Genomic DNA, 15672 nt, shown 5'->3' on the forward strand with positions numbered 1-15672 from the left:
TACTGTGCTCAGTAACAGAATCAAGAACATCAGATATTGCCCTCATTTAGACTGTCAAGCATAAACACTAACTTACAAAAAGGGACTTACCACACTAAAAGTTTTCTGATCCAGTTCTTCAGATTCTTCTGATATAGGAACTGGTTCACTAGTTGCAGTAATATGAACTGGAGTATCCAGCAATGGAATTTTTTTAGTTTTTTCTTTATTCTCAGATTTGATTTCATTTATCTAAGAACAAGATATAAATACTTTCAAATAAACATTATTTTGGCTCTGGAATTATTCTATATGACAATCCCCCTAACTACTGCATTCTCTTCAATAATAAGAATAAAAACTATGCTGATATTCAGCAACAGTACCATTTACTTTCTCTGTAGGATGGAAAAGGAATAAAAGAATTTCTTGCACATTCTTGTACTTTCAGTCCAACTAAGATATGTATCATTGAAGACGTAATTTCCCATTTCAAATGCCTGTCCTCACGGTTTCAGGTAGTAAAAATAAAACTTAAATGTTGTAAAAGACTTCAAGGAAAGGACAACTGATCAGATCCAAAATACCTTTTCATCTCAAAATCATTGATGTATACCTAGTGGCCTTTTCTAGTGCTATATAAGATAAATAAACCTAGTTACCTTCTCTTCCTTTACTTCTTTTTCTTTCTGTGTGGATTCTTTCACTTTGTTTTCTCTCTTTTCTTTAGTATCTTTTTCTTTTAATTCTTTCTTATCCTCTTTTTCTTTTTTCTCTCTTTTCAAATCCTTCTTATTGTCCTTTTCTTTTATCTCTCTTTTTTCTTCAGCTTCCTTCTTTATACCAGTATCTGGCTCAGACTTTTCTTCATTTTCTGCTTTAATTTTTTTATGTGGCTGTTTCATTGAAACAATCTCATCCTGCAATATGCAAGCATATATGTCACATCAAACTGTGTTCCTATCTATACAAGTTTCATAACTATCTGATTAAAACATACTTTATCTGTGTATTTTCTTCCTTTTGGACATAGATTTAATATAAATCAAATGGAACTGAATGCAGTTGTAAAGAAAGATGAGAACTACTCACTCACCTCCTCGATGTGACAAAGCAAGCACTGATTTAGCAGTGATAGTGGGGGTGAGAAATTATGTCCATTTAACTTAGAATTAACTTAGAATTCTGTCCCTCTAAAAGGTAGTTAGGCTCTGAAGAGCTAAGAACTGTAAGGAAGTAGGTCTCGCAAAACTGAGCTGATTGGTCAGGACACTCAAGTGATGGGAATGTTAGAAGACCTCTGTCTGTAACTTTTTACCAATCCCATATTAAACACTCACAGGAGAAGGTAACAGATTCCCAACTTTCTCTTTTCCAGAGGTGTTCTTTTTACTAGGCTTAAAAAAAAGTCTTAGCTACGGATTGTTTGATGGGAGCCCATGTAATTATTTGAGGGTGAACAAAATACCACTCCACTTGTCTTTATAATACTCACAAGGTCTGAGATGGAAACTCAAATCCTTCCAGACACAGAAAAATACTATATTAAGTAACAAAAGTATTACATACAGGTGCAAGAATTATTATAATCTTTGGATGATAGGGGACAAAAGGGGACAGCATTCTAGGCACTTTCCCAAAACATAACAAGTAAATCAACTGACTGGCAGTGTTTTCTGTTTTGAGTAAGATGAAGTCTAACACTCATTTTTTAAGTAGTCTGAACAGTTAATTTTCTTAATTTTAGGATTCAGTTGCCCATGTTAATTTACCGGGAGCTGTGACACCACTTACAGTTCTTAGTCTTACATTCCAGACAAATTATTGGATCTATAACCATAAGCCAGTCTACATTAATTTTTTTTTTTTTTCTGCCTTTACATTTTATTCCTCATAGTACCATTTGAATACATTCAGGAATGCTTTAGTTAAAAATAACTATTTTTTATAGATCTATCACAGTTCTTCTAAGGCTGACTCAGTTTTAACTATGTATTCGCAGAAGTATTTTTTCATCTAGAGTGAGTTGACAATTACAATGGTTTGTAATAGTTTAAAATGGCTATGCAAGACACTTCAATTTAGTTTATTTTAAACCAAGTAAGAAGTATTTTAATGATACATACAGATTTGCACTGATTTATTTCACCTACTTCCAAAGGCATAAAATCAGTTGTGACATGACCCTGAACTTCACCTAACTTTTTATCTCTAATGGTTTCTGCTGTGTGATAAATGTTCGACATAAAAAGACCCAACAAAAGTAGAGGCCTAAAGCAACACATCAGAAGTAAGAAAACACAACAAGGTTAAATAGTCAGCTAAATAGTCTTTTTGGATAATGAAAGCTATGACATATACAGGAACTTTCACATTCAAATCTTGAAATACCATTTATTCATGCTGATCATTCTAACTGAGCTCGATGTTTTTTTCCTGAGCCTGGATAAAAAACTTCACATGAGAAATCACTATCAGTAGTTAGAACACATTAGATAGAAACTTTAGGCTTATAATTGTGTGTTACGTTAGGCCTGCATTTCTAGCTGATACAATGCTAATGTCTTTAAAGAATGCTGAAACTGAGCGATGCCATTAGACCACAACATTTTTTTATAATTTCATTTGGAAAACTACTCATAATTCATCAGTTACTGGCTTATCATTAAATACATACAGTCTTCCATGTGCTTGTCCTGATGTACACATCAACTGTAGTGGCCACAAGAAAAGGATGACATTCAGGTGCTTTGATTTTATTAAGTCAAACAGAAGAAAAAATAAAAACTGATACTAATAGGAAGAACTGAATAGCCATCTTTACCATATGAAAGATATTTACCTTGGTATCCTCATCATCATCTTCATCAGATTTTTCTGAGGGTTGTGGCGAAGAATCACTTTTTATTTCTTCTTTTATTTTTGCAGCCTTTATTACCTTATTCTTCTTAGTTCTTGTTTTCCTCCTCTTTGAATTGCCCTGAAGGTAAATCGGCCTCTTTAATATGTCAACTGACAAGCATCTTTGCACCACAGTTGCAAAAAAAAATATTTGTTTTTACATCAAATAGAGGGTTCACTTTATTTTATTTATTGCCACTAATGACCACTTTTCTCAGAACTGGAGACAGAGCACAGTGCAACAGTAGTTAGGCTCATGTAATATGAATAGCAATACAGAGTAATACTACACTAAGAAAAAGAGCAGAACTAAATAAGAAAAAGAAAAGGATCAGCTGACATGCCCATAAGCTTATTGTTTTATCTCACTAATGAATGCCAAATTTTACTTACTGCACCAGCAAGCCTTTGTGCTTCCTTCCTTGCAAGGTCTTTATTCAGTAATTTAATGAGGTAGTCTGCACGGGTCTGTAACTGCTTTGCCTGGGGTTTCTTATCTGGATCATCAGGCAAAATCTGAGGAGAATAATGGTAGTATCACAGCTATGAGTACGTATTATCGAGTTTGAAAGATGCTAGCCTGGAGCACACAGAACAGAAAAAGTTGCGTAAAAGGTAGAAAACAATCCACTTCAACTATACGTAGCAAATATGCCAGCATGCTTGAAGCAATGGAGAATTTCTTAAATGTCTTCATTTCTTTCCAATCACGCAGCCAATGCAGAGTCTTGGAAATTGCCTCAAAATTTAAAACAAACTCAAGAAATCAGCCGCAGATTTCCATTTCCACTCTGATAGTTTATCTAAGAATTCTGAGCTCCTGTACCAGTAATCCTCAGAACTGCTGTCTCTGCCTCATTTATCTTCTAAATGCAGAATAGGGTATTGCAGATGCCAAAAATATAAATGGGTGGTTTCAAAAAACAGGCAAAATAATGGACAGCAGGAATAGGAATCATTACTAAACTAATCTGGACACAACCCTGGCTCCTCAAATCCCAAAACTATAGGTTGTTGGTACTATCACAAAGTTTACTTCACCACAGTATTTCCCTCAATACCTGTTGCTCACTAGTACAGCTATTCTCATGTTGTGAATACAAGACAGCTTCAGGTAAAGAATCTGGTGATTAAGTGGGTATGGGGAAACCAAATCAAATCTCTAGAAAAACCTCCCTTCCAGAAGTTTAAGAACACAAAATGGACAAAACCAGAACATGTAGAGTAGAGAGGAAAAATTCAAATGACAGAGGTCCAATTACATGGAAATATAGCAACATAATTGACTGCAAGAAGGCATACTTCAGCCGAATACAGACCTTAAAATTTCAGTCATCATAAAATAAGCTCTCTCAGTAACTGTTCTTAGTTGCATTATTACCTAAACGAGAAGAGTCCTTGATGAAATGTTGTAGATGACATACCTTCTGTGTCAAACTGAGATCAGGATCCATTTTTATCATTTCCCAGCTGCCATAACCATATTCATAGATGCCTATTAACAAATTGGAGTCATCTTCCTTACCCCAATCTATATCAAAATGAGCAGCCTTGGTGTGGCATGGGATGACATATCTAGCAGAATTAAATTAGAAAGACAAATAAGGGATTTTTACTTCTGAAGCAAGGGGGAAGGGAACGTATTAAAAGTGATGTATCTAGATTTTTCTCTGCTGAGATGCTGGTATATTTAGAAAATTAATCCAAATATTTATCGTTATATTTTCATAACATTTCCATAAAATATTTATTGATATCAGCACTGAAATGTGTTTTAAGGCTGATCAAGACTAAAATATGAGGAACAGATATCTGTCTGTGGCCATGAGCTGCATCACAGAGTTGGCTAACCATGAATAAAAGCATAAGTCATCATCCAAGTGTAACTGCTAAGTGGATGGTTTAGGGATTGTGATACACAGGGTGGCAAGGGAAAAAGTTCAGAGGGTAGAAACAACTGCTGTTGTGCTTTCACAGACACTGCGTTGCCCTCACACAGCGATGACGTACAGCAGCTCCTCAGCAAGCCTCAATTCCCGTCCTGATTATTATTAGTAACTGAACACAGTCCCCGGTGAATACAATTGAGAAGCCAGAGGTGGTACTGGCTTCTATGGCAAGGGAAGAGAAAATGAAGAACAGATGTGGAGCAGGTTACTGCTTACAGGAATAGAAGGACAATGCTGTCAGTGTGCTTTGAGTCAAAATTGTCTGAAAAAAAGTAATAAAACTTGAAAAATTATCTCCATTACTACTACCTTAAAAAACCCCCAAAAACCAAAAACCCACACAAAACCAAAACCCAGTACCTTTTTCTTTCTTCTGGATCTGAAGGAATGGATTTGTGCAATGGTGCCAACTCTTCTTCATGAGAGATGACTAGCTTTGCATTCACCTGCACTCCTGAGATTCGGAATGTTGGGCCTTTAACCTTCCCAAGTCTACCTCCTTAAAATAAGTGACAAAGCTGTTAAAATATTTGCCTTTATGATTATCATACAGAAAAACATAAAGACAAGAAGTAAGACTGATGCTATAGCAGCAAATTTTCAATTATATCAAATGACCTTTTCTTAACCAGATGCTTGAATTAAGCTCCAGAACAAAAGGTATTCCAGATAATAACACATTACTTTTAAAATTCCACAGTCAAGCAAAAACATACTGCATTCTCCAATGACAATTCATACACAAAGGGGAAAAAAAAAAAAGTAGTCATCTTACTATATCCCTTTTTTAAAATCATCCGGCATGCCAACATAAAAGTGTTTATATTTTCACCCAACAAAACTGACAAAACTGTTTTCTGTTATGATCACAGCGCAAGAGTAATTCAGACTTCTTGACATTTTTTTTATTGCTCCCCAAGCCCCCTGAACACACTGTACCTGCTCTTTCTTGTCCAGATGAATTGTCCTTTAAAGCTTTAATGCATCCATTATGTACAAGCTCTCCCAAACGTCTAAGATCTGTCTCTGATTTATCAACTAGCTCAGCATCTCTAGCTACAGCATCTAACCTGTAATAAAACAAATACACATTTGTATAGCTCTGAAACTTTAGTGATTGTGAATGACTCCTTCAAACTTTGAAGCTGGAGAAATGATCATGTAAGTTATCAGTTACCTTCATTTGCTATGCTGTGTGCAATTTTGATCCAAGGGGGGTGGGGGGTGGGAGAGGGGGCAAGTGATTCAGATATCAGAGGACAATACAACAAGAACTGTAAAGGACCCTAACCCTACAGTGTTAATTCTGTACATTTCTTCAAAAAAAGAAAAAGGAATAGTTTTATATATATGTTCACACATATATCTATATATATAAATATATAGATATTTAAGGAAAATAAGGATGGGAAGTTTTTCTTAAAATACAGAATAATAAAGAAAGCTTAAAAATAAGAACTGACAATACTGAAAAGGCAAAACTAACTTTGACAGTCACAGTGGATATACTGATAGGCTTTCAACAGGCTATCAAACAAGACAACCAAATGATTATTACCAATGAAGATTAAACAAGACAGCAGGTGAAGTATAAAGACAGTAAGCAATGCTGCAAATTGAGGTCTGTTGTGTGGCTGTTCATGCACATAGCACACATGAAGAAAGGTAAGATATTATGCTAAAGTCATGTTATATTCAAGGCAAAAGGCTAGACACTGTATTTTCTCTTCAGCCTAAGATTTCTTGTATATTATTCTAATTTTTATGAAAACAAGATTAAGTGGCTACACAAATAATAATCAAACAAGTTTACCTTTCAAGAGGGCCACCAAATTTCTTGTAACTCTTGATAAACCTAGTAACAGAAAATAATTTTGCCATTTAAATGTATGCTTAACTAACTAAATTGGTTTTAAAATTGTATTAATACAATAACTGATCTTAGTATAATGCTATATGGACAATGGGGGGGAAAAAAAAAAAAAAGTTGAGAGAGTAGGGCAGCTTAGTATATCCAGATAACACAAAGTCAGAGTTTTATTGGTTTAAGAACTGATGTAAAGAAAACAATAGAAGGTATAATTTATTTTAGAAATTGCTTTATTAATTTCACAAGACAGAAGATTTAGCAGCTGGATGTCTCTAATCATAAGAGTTTAATGTGGATTTACAGTAAATAGAGATTTCCGGCATTAAAGTTATGCCTTATATAGTAAAAGGAGCAATCTGCAGCAGCTGATTTGAGATTTTGGGAAATATGGCATGAAAGATACTCTCTGTAGCCATGTGTAGGTGATGGAAAGAAACGGGAGTTACCCAAGATAGGAAGGAAATGAAATAAAAATAAAATAAATAAAAATAATTCTAAGAAAAAAGAAAGAAAAATTTCTCAACAATCAAGGCCTCAAATTGCTAGTGAAAGCACAAGAACAGCCTTGAAAAAAGAACCAATTCACTGTGTTGTTAGATGAAATGGAAAGGCAAAAAGGATCTTTAAAGTTATTTCTCTAACCAAAAATATTTTGAAAGCTTTACAACTTCTTAGAGAAACATGCATACTGCAATTTCAGAAGCAAAAGTAGTATTTCACAAACCCAAAAAGGTAAACCGCAACAATTCCTCCTCCTTCTAATAAAAAAAATATTTTAGCGCCAAATATTGAAGGGACCTACAAGATTCAAATTGGATTTCATATTTTTTTAGTTTAAAAAACCATGATACAACATTAATTGAATTACAGTGTCAAGAAGTTTAAAAAGAAAACAAAATCCACTCAAATTTTTGTAGCTGTCACCAAAAGGATTTACATATTCTTTCAGCACTCTAGTTTTTGGATAAAATGATGGGAAACAGATTATTTCACTTGTAAGTTAAAAGAAAAGCTCACCCATTGTAACAACTGGTTTTTAAAATCATTGTCTTCATGGGTTGCAGGAATTAACAAATTTAAAACAATCAAGAGTATTTTTCAAACGTAACTTTATCCCTCATTAAAATGAGTTCAAATTCTTGCCATGACAGTTCGTTATGTCAGCACAACAAAGTACGCAAGGTAAAATATTAAATGCCTAGAACAAAAGAATTTTCAAAGAAATTCAGGAAAAACAGACTGCCTTCTATACTTTCAAGCTCTGTAATAATAATAATCATAATCATAAATTTTCTTGTCCCTTTAAATATGCATGTCCCCCCATATCTTACCGCCTGATCTCTGCATCACTAAATCCTTTAATATTTTCTCGAGGAATAGTTCGTGGTCTTCCACGTTTTTTAGGCCGTTTTCTTTCTGAGATGGAGTCACTATCTGATCCAGAGTATCTTCTGCTCCTACTGCGTCTCCCTTCACTTCCATTAAAGCTGATCTGGAATTTCAGAATAGGTAGTTCAAAGCTAAATGATTAACAACCATAAATAAAGTTTTACCTAGCCTGTCAAAAATATGTGTTCAGAAAAGGAAAAAAACCCCCAACTTAAAAACCAAAACCCAACAACAACAACCTCCAACAAAGAAACTAAACCAATAGCAATATAGAAGTACAAGTCAGTCAGAACCAAGAGGCACCTGTTTTGCACAGTTTCTCATCCTTGGAAGCATGTATATTTCTTCAAGTTCTTTTTGTCTTTCCTCCTCTTCTATTCTTCGCCGCTGGACTTCTGGAATGATTTCTTCCCAATTTCTTGAATTTCTTTCTGGTTCCAACTCAATATCATCTTCATCCATATTGGAAAAGTTGGCCACCTTGTATATGAGAATATACATATTTTCATCAAATCAATACATGACTTTTTGAAAAAGACTGAGCAACTAATATTTTAGGAAAACAAAGTTCTAAAGTACATATTTTATTTATTTTCATATATGCTATTCTTTTAGAATATATATAAAATTTATACATACAAAATGCTTCATGGAAGACTGTCCCTAATGAAAGTATTTTTATTAATTTATGAAACAGACAGACTCCATGCAGCATGGGATAAGATGATAAAAAATGAGAATCTTTTAAAAGAAAAAGCTGACTAATACAGTTACATAATGAAACACCTCCCTGATAGCTGTATGACTGTTGTTTCACTTCTTCAAAATAGGGCTAACAACATTTGAATACCTGAGTTAATGTGAACCTATGGTAATATAAAACTCACCAAACATTAATACACTGTAGAAATCAAAGTATGTTGCAAATGAACTATCAGCAGGAGACCTATTTAATAATAAGCTGATCTAAACAAATACATCATGCTCTGCATTTTTTTTTGCACCCAGATTATAATATGTTTAACTGATAACACTTAAAATACCTGGAATTCAAGTTTACTTCAGGGTTAAAGCTGTTTCTAGAAGTCATTAACTAAAAAATGCAAACTTTGTATTTTGCATTCAACAATACACAGCTGCTTAACAAAGGCAATAAATAAAACACCAAACTACCTAGAATTCTAATCATTAATACATTCATAAATATCTCTTATTTTATTAGCAAAATACATAATGTATTTTTAAATGTTTTTACTGACAGTAGGTATCCTGTACATGTGAAAAGACATTTTATTAGAAAGAGATACAGAATTCACTTACTGAGGCATCTATTTCATAAGAAGGAAGAGGCAGATAGCTACACAAAAGAAAAACAGTACCATTTATAATGGAAAGTGTAATTATGGCAGGAGAGAGGGAACAGAGCAATACCTTGAACTGTGAAAGCAACTCATCTCCCACAGTTAGTGGACCTGGCTCATTTTCCCGAGTTTCAGCCCTCTTCAAGATTTCATCTATATCCATTTCCTAAAAAAGAATTTTCTCTTTACAACAAAATAATTCATACATATTTTCAGTTGTTTTACCTATCTAGCTCAGTAACACTACTTACCTGGGGCTCCTGTTCTTCCCCTTCAGGTTCTTTAAAAAGTTCCTCAGCACCAAACTTCAAAATTGCTGATAACTCCTCCTTATTAAAAGGTGTTGAGCTGAAATAAAGGATGTTTCAGGAAAAACATTTTATGTTAGTAACTTGAAAAAGTTCTCTATGATCATGAGTCAATTAAGGTTTTTACTGTTAAATAAAAACCTGTATTTTAAAAACAAAATACATATGTCATATGCAAATAAAAATCTACAAAGACAATATACTTTGCATCTTTACTTAATCGTATTTTGCCTTTCATTAACCAAGTGAGATAACTTACATTTTTACCTGTCAAATATACTCCAGGGTAAACTGGTATGGAAATAAACACAAATGTACCTTGAAGGAGTAGAGCCTGTATGTAGTACGGTTTTCCCTGTAGTGTCCATTCTCTGAATTACCAAATGATCTAACACCATCTTTTTCTTGGCTCTTTCAAGAATATCTTCTTCTACTGATCCTTTTGTGACTAGCCGATAGATATTAACCTATTAATATTTTTTAAAAAGTAAGCAACAACAAGGAGAAATCTCAGTCTTCACTACATATGTTCTGAATTTATTGACTGTTTTCAAATATGAAATACTAGTTCAATCATGTTACCACAGTCTTTACATAAGTGTTTTAAGAAACCAGAGAAATAAACTCTTAGACCTGTCTTTTTTGAACTTCAGTGATTTGGCACAAGCATTGCCACAGGCAAAACTATCCTATGTCCAATTATTACTTATTACGGTATGTCTTCTGCAAGAAAGAAACCTGAAGAGAACTAAGAAATACATAAGCAAGGGGAATGTGCCTGATGTAGCAGTTATTTTCTAGAATGACATGATGCTAATCAATGTAGGGACAGGCAAGCCCACAACTCTTCTCCCTCTCCCATCCATATACCACAGCTGCCATATTATCTTTCCATATAGGGAGATTTTAAAAAAAGAAAGTTAAATGAGCATTACTAACATTTTTAGACATACAGAGCAAGTATTAGTTATTCTCAAAAATAATGAGGACTGAATGGTGCAGACAGAGTGGACAAGCTACTGCATGGAATCCTCCTTCACGTTTCGAGCTTAAAGCTGAATGTGCATACCTGTTTCTTCTGTCCAATCCTATGTGCTCTAGCCTGTGCTTGCAGATCATTCTGTGGATTCCAGTCAGAATCAAATATAACTACAGTGTCAGCAGATGCCAAGTTGATACCTAATCCTCCAGCTCTGGTAGACAGTAAAAAGCAGAAGTCCTGAAATCATAAAATAAGAAATAGTTTTATATACAATAGTTCTAATATTCTTAAAGGAATCAATATGACACTTGTTTATGCAGTCTGTGGTGCAGACTACAAAAGCATATACTACCAATTCCATAACTGTTCTAGTTAAAGCTTCTTTAAGTATAAAGCAAACATTGATACCAATATTTTTATAAATAGTTACTGACTTCTCAACAGTTTAAAGGAAGTGGCATCCTAAAAGATGATCACCAATCAAAAAATCCCAACCAAAGACTGGCCAAAAAGTACAAAACCCCTACCGTTAAAGCCTTGTATGTTACAAAGTCCCTCTCCCACACTCCCTACCCCAAGCCCTGGAAAAGGAAGCAGCCATGCCAGAGCAGGGAAGACACTTGAGCCTACAGGTAACTGGTTAAGAGACAGGAAGCTAAAGTCTTCTGCCAGGTTCAATGCTGTTAAACATATTCATGAACAATATGAAAATGTGATAAGCAACAAGGTGAGAAAGCCAGTAGAAGATAAAGAATTATTCATTCAGAGACAACCATGAAGGACTGCAGATATGCAGATATGCGATATGCAATAAAACAACATATGAAATACAAGATAAAGTAAAACAGGTTAAAAAAAAAAATCCCAATTTTCAGTACAGTTACAGGAAACAGCAAACCATTACACTCAGGAATGAATCCTGAGAATTTCCACGTAGCCCTTAGCTCAGTAATGGCCAAAAAACCATACAGAACGTTCTGAATTTTTGGGAAAGAAATAAAAAATAAAACTCACTTTTCAGCCTTCATTTTTTGTGCAATGGTTTTTTATATTTCTTGGGAACAAATAAAACAGATTCCTTAGGAAAAAGATACCATACCTCTGATCCTTCTGCATTAAAATGATCCAGTGCTTGTTTCCTCAATTCCCCTTTTATTGATCCATCAAGTCTCTAAAGAGATTGAATACTATAGTTAAAAAATAATTCTTATACTATCTTCAAAATCAGAGCAACTTGAATTCTCAACTGCCAAAACTGTTATGTGAAGGAAAAAAAAGTAATGCAACACTTCACATAATTTTTTAATTCATCTGTTTCACTTCAAAATACTGGTTAGCATATAGCAATTGCCAGTCTTTCTAGAAAAAGAACACATTTTCTTGTATCTTTTCTTAAGCGAAGTGGTGCAGATCACATAATCACAAACCAGCTGATATTGGAAGGGACCTCTGGCTATGGTCTTGTCTAACCCCACTACTCAGGCAGCAATAGCTAAAGCAGGTTGCCCAAGGTCATGCCCAGGTGGCTTTTGAATGTCACAGAGGATGGAGATTCCATAACCTCGGGACAACTTGTTCCAGTGCTCTGTCACCCTCAGAGTAAAGAAAAGATTTTTGTTTTGTTTTGGTTTTTTTGTTTGTTTGTTTTTGGTTTTGTTTTTTTTTTATATTCAAGATCAAAGCTTCTTGGCTACTACCAAGCTTTTCGGCTACTATCAAGCTTCTTACCTGAAAGGGAAACTGACGATACTTCAGATATTCTGCTAGGATGTCCAGCATTCTCACCATCTGTGAGAAAATCAGAACTCTGTTGCCACGTTCTCGCAGACGAATCAGTAGCTTGTCAAGAAGGATTAGTTTCCCACTGCTACGTATTAAATGCTACAAAAACCAAGAAACACACATTACAAAATAAATTTATCTCAACACTAATACACACTGCAGTTGGTTAGACATTCATTTGAGGTTTGTTTTTCTTTCTATTGCTGTGGAAGGAAAAAGAAAAAAAGGTAAATTCTGACATTCTTTAAGAATTTTATAGTTTAAAATGTGCATATAGTCTCCTAGACCTAAAAAAACCCCAAACCCCCACCAAATTCATGTGACCATAAGACAACACTGCTATATAAATTTACTAGCATGCAGCGTTAACTGAACATGAAAGTTTACTCTGTGTTTAGCTGATTCTAACTGAAATCAACAGCATTACTAACTCACACATTTTTAAAGGAAATGCATCGTTCAGTTTCCTCTCTTCAAATCACATCTTAATATCTCATCAAAACATGAAGTAAATATATGGGCTTAAAAATTTAAGCAGTTATGAGGTGGGCACAAATTCTTTTCTGCCAAATAAAAAATAAAATTTGGTAACCAATAAAATATAAGACTGAGAAAAAACTATCTTAGTACTACTATCTCTTCACTTCCAATCTTTTGAAAAGAAATAGGTACTGCTGCTTAATCTTTGTAAGTATTTTTAAACAAAGCCCATCAATCAAGTTTCTCAGGCAATATAAAGTGAAAGGAATCTCATTTGTGGTGCCTAACATTGTAACCCACCTAAAGCCTGTGAAGCCTTCTCAGCTCCATTGGGAGTAACTAGAAGAGAAACTCCAGCAAATGTGAAACTTAATGTTGAAAATGTTAGGCCTCTTTAGGTGAAGACACTTGGGATAGAATTTTGGGGAGCGCTAAGTTTTCAGTTAGGTGCTTTTATTCTTTAAGCCAGAAAGGAGGAGAATATTTGTCACTGCACAAACTAGTAGCTTTGGAAAGGTATTTAAATGATCAACTTGAAAGCTTACAGGAAAAAATCATCTTTAGAAACATTTATGTTGGTATAAACTGCACCACCACCAACAGTCATCTTATCTGTTGCTGTGCTTCTCAGCAGTTTTGGTACAAATATTAGTTGACCTTAAAAAAAACAAAACAAAACAAACAACAGACCACCTTTAGTAGTGATAACTGTTTTCAGCTTTGGATGCTTGTTACTTTCATTTCCTTTCACTTTGGTTGTTTGCAGGCATACAAAGAACAGTATCTGATTATTAAAAAAAGACTTAAAAGCATTCTGCAGATCATTTTCTCCTACCACGTAGATTGCTGGTGTATCACTACCAGTCACATGCTTTTCCACTCTGTATTGAGTTTGCATGGCAAGGCTGGGGGGGGGGGGGGGTGGAACCCGCGCTACAGGGGTGGCTTCTGTGAGAAGCTGCTGGAAGCTTCCTCTATGTCTGACAGACCCAATGCCATCCAGCTACAAGACAGACCCACCACTGGCCAAGGCCGAGCCCACCAGCAATGCAAAGTTGTTGCGGAACAGAAATGGCAGCTGGAGAGAGGAATGAGAACATGCAAGAGAAACAACTCTGCAGACACCCAGGTCAGTGAAGAAGGAGGGGGAGGAGGTGCTCCAGGCGCCAGAGCGGAGATTCCACTGCAATCCATGGTGAAGACCATGGTGAGGCAGGCTGTCCCCCTGCAGCCCATGGAGGTCCACGGTGGAGCAGATATTCACCTGCAGCCCAGGGAGGACCCCACACCAGAGCAGGTGGGTTCCCAAAGGAGGCTGTGACCCCGTGGGAAGCCCACGCTGGAGCAGGCTCCTGGCAGGACCTGTGGCCCATGGAAAGAGACAAGCCCACGCTGGGGCAGGTTTGCTGGCAGGCCCTGCGACCCTGCGAGGGACCCACACTGGAGCAGTTCATGAAGAACTGCAGCCCATGGGAAGGACTCACATTAGTGAAGTTCCTGGAGAAGTGTCTCCCATGGGAGGGACCCCACACTGGAGGAGAGGAAGAGTAAGGAGTCCTCCCCCTGAAGAGGAAGGAGCAGCAGAGACAATGTGTGATGAACTGACACCAACCCCCATTCCCCATCCCCTTGTGCTGCTGTGGGGCAGGAGGTAGAGAAATTGGGAGTAAGCTGTGCCCGGGAAGAAGGGAGCGGTGGGGGAAGGTGTTTTAAGATTTGAGTTTATTTCTCATTACCCTACTCTGATTTGTTTGTCAATAAATCAAGTTAAATTTTCCCTAAGTCGAGTCTGTTTTGCCCATGATGGTAATTGGTGAGTGATCTCTCCCTGTCCTTATCTGGACCCATGAGCCTTCTGTTATATTCTCTCTCCCCGGCCCAGCTGAGGAGGGGGAGTGATAGAGTGGCTTTGGTGGGCACCTGGCATCCAGCCAGGGTCAACCCACCACCACACATTCACATTACATTTACCTGCTTAGCTGCTTTATTTGACTTGAGTTTAAAACAGATCTCACGTTTATTTTGTGTGAAAATACACAGCCTGTTTCAAGCCATTTCCTTTTTACTTTGATTGTAATTAAATTTGGGGATATTTTATTTAGTCAATTATCTGTCAATTATTCAGTTCCACTTAAGAAACAAAAACCAATTCACTGACTTTTAAAACCCAGGATGCACATTTTCCAGAGAACTTGTTTTTTCTTAATATACTTCAGTAAGAATTAATAAACTGCCAGAGGACTATAAAATTGTGTGAATATTACAGATGTAAAATAGAACTTTTTTTTTTCCCTTAATTAAAAAGTGACATTACCTGTAAGGCCTCCTGCTTATTATAGAATTCATTGTCATCTGGTGGTTTAATGAGGTAGCAATGGTTACAACACTTCTTGAGTTCCATCATGATGTTCAAAAAGCCTGAGGTACTGCCTTTTGAACCTTTACTGAGGGCTTTGTAATTCCTGGTTAAAATCCACCTATAACATAAGATGTACAATGTAAGTAATTTCTAACCGTATGTGGAAGCAAGAGAGATGTTTATATTTTGAGTGCTTACAAGCTAAAGAAAAAAAGCAGCTCCCAAAAGAATGTACAAACATGCCAAATAAAAGAAGCTACATGAATAGACGTTAGACCAGTGTAATTCTTGAGCCCTTGCTTGCTAGAATTT

General features: G+C 35.8%; 1 protein-coding gene across 4 annotated transcripts in view; it reads right to left on the reverse strand.

Moving 5' to 3' along the window:
* Positions 1-15672, reverse strand: part of CHD1 (chromodomain helicase DNA binding protein 1) — a 55016-nt gene that overhangs the window by 6396 nt on the left and 32948 nt on the right. For all 4 annotated transcript variants that reach the window (XM_010567959.1, XM_010567962.1, XM_010567961.1 and 1 more), the window contains 17 exons: positions 15316-15478; positions 12468-12620; positions 11839-11910; positions 10827-10976; positions 10076-10224; positions 9701-9797; positions 9520-9615; positions 8392-8568; positions 8031-8191; positions 6643-6684; positions 5769-5899; positions 5190-5328; positions 4305-4455; positions 3274-3396; positions 2822-2959; positions 642-899; positions 91-231 (listed from right to left, as the gene is read on the reverse strand). In XM_010567959.1, the coding sequence (XP_010566261.1) occupies positions 91-231; positions 642-899; positions 2822-2959; positions 3274-3396; positions 4305-4455; positions 5190-5328; positions 5769-5899; positions 6643-6684; positions 8031-8191; positions 8392-8568; positions 9520-9615; positions 9701-9797; positions 10076-10224; positions 10827-10976; positions 11839-11910; positions 12468-12620; positions 15316-15478 (2341 nt within the window). The remainder of the gene's footprint in view (positions 1-90; positions 232-641; positions 900-2821; positions 2960-3273; positions 3397-4304; positions 4456-5189; positions 5329-5768; positions 5900-6642; positions 6685-8030; positions 8192-8391; positions 8569-9519; positions 9616-9700; positions 9798-10075; positions 10225-10826; positions 10977-11838; positions 11911-12467; positions 12621-15315; positions 15479-15672) is intronic.

Source organism: Haliaeetus leucocephalus, unplaced genomic scaffold (assembly GCF_000737465.1).
Source record: "Haliaeetus leucocephalus isolate CR32 unplaced genomic scaffold, Haliaeetus_leucocephalus-4.0 Scaffold231, whole genome shotgun sequence".
In the NCBI taxonomy this organism is placed as follows: Eukaryota; Metazoa; Chordata; class Aves; order Accipitriformes; family Accipitridae; genus Haliaeetus; species Haliaeetus leucocephalus.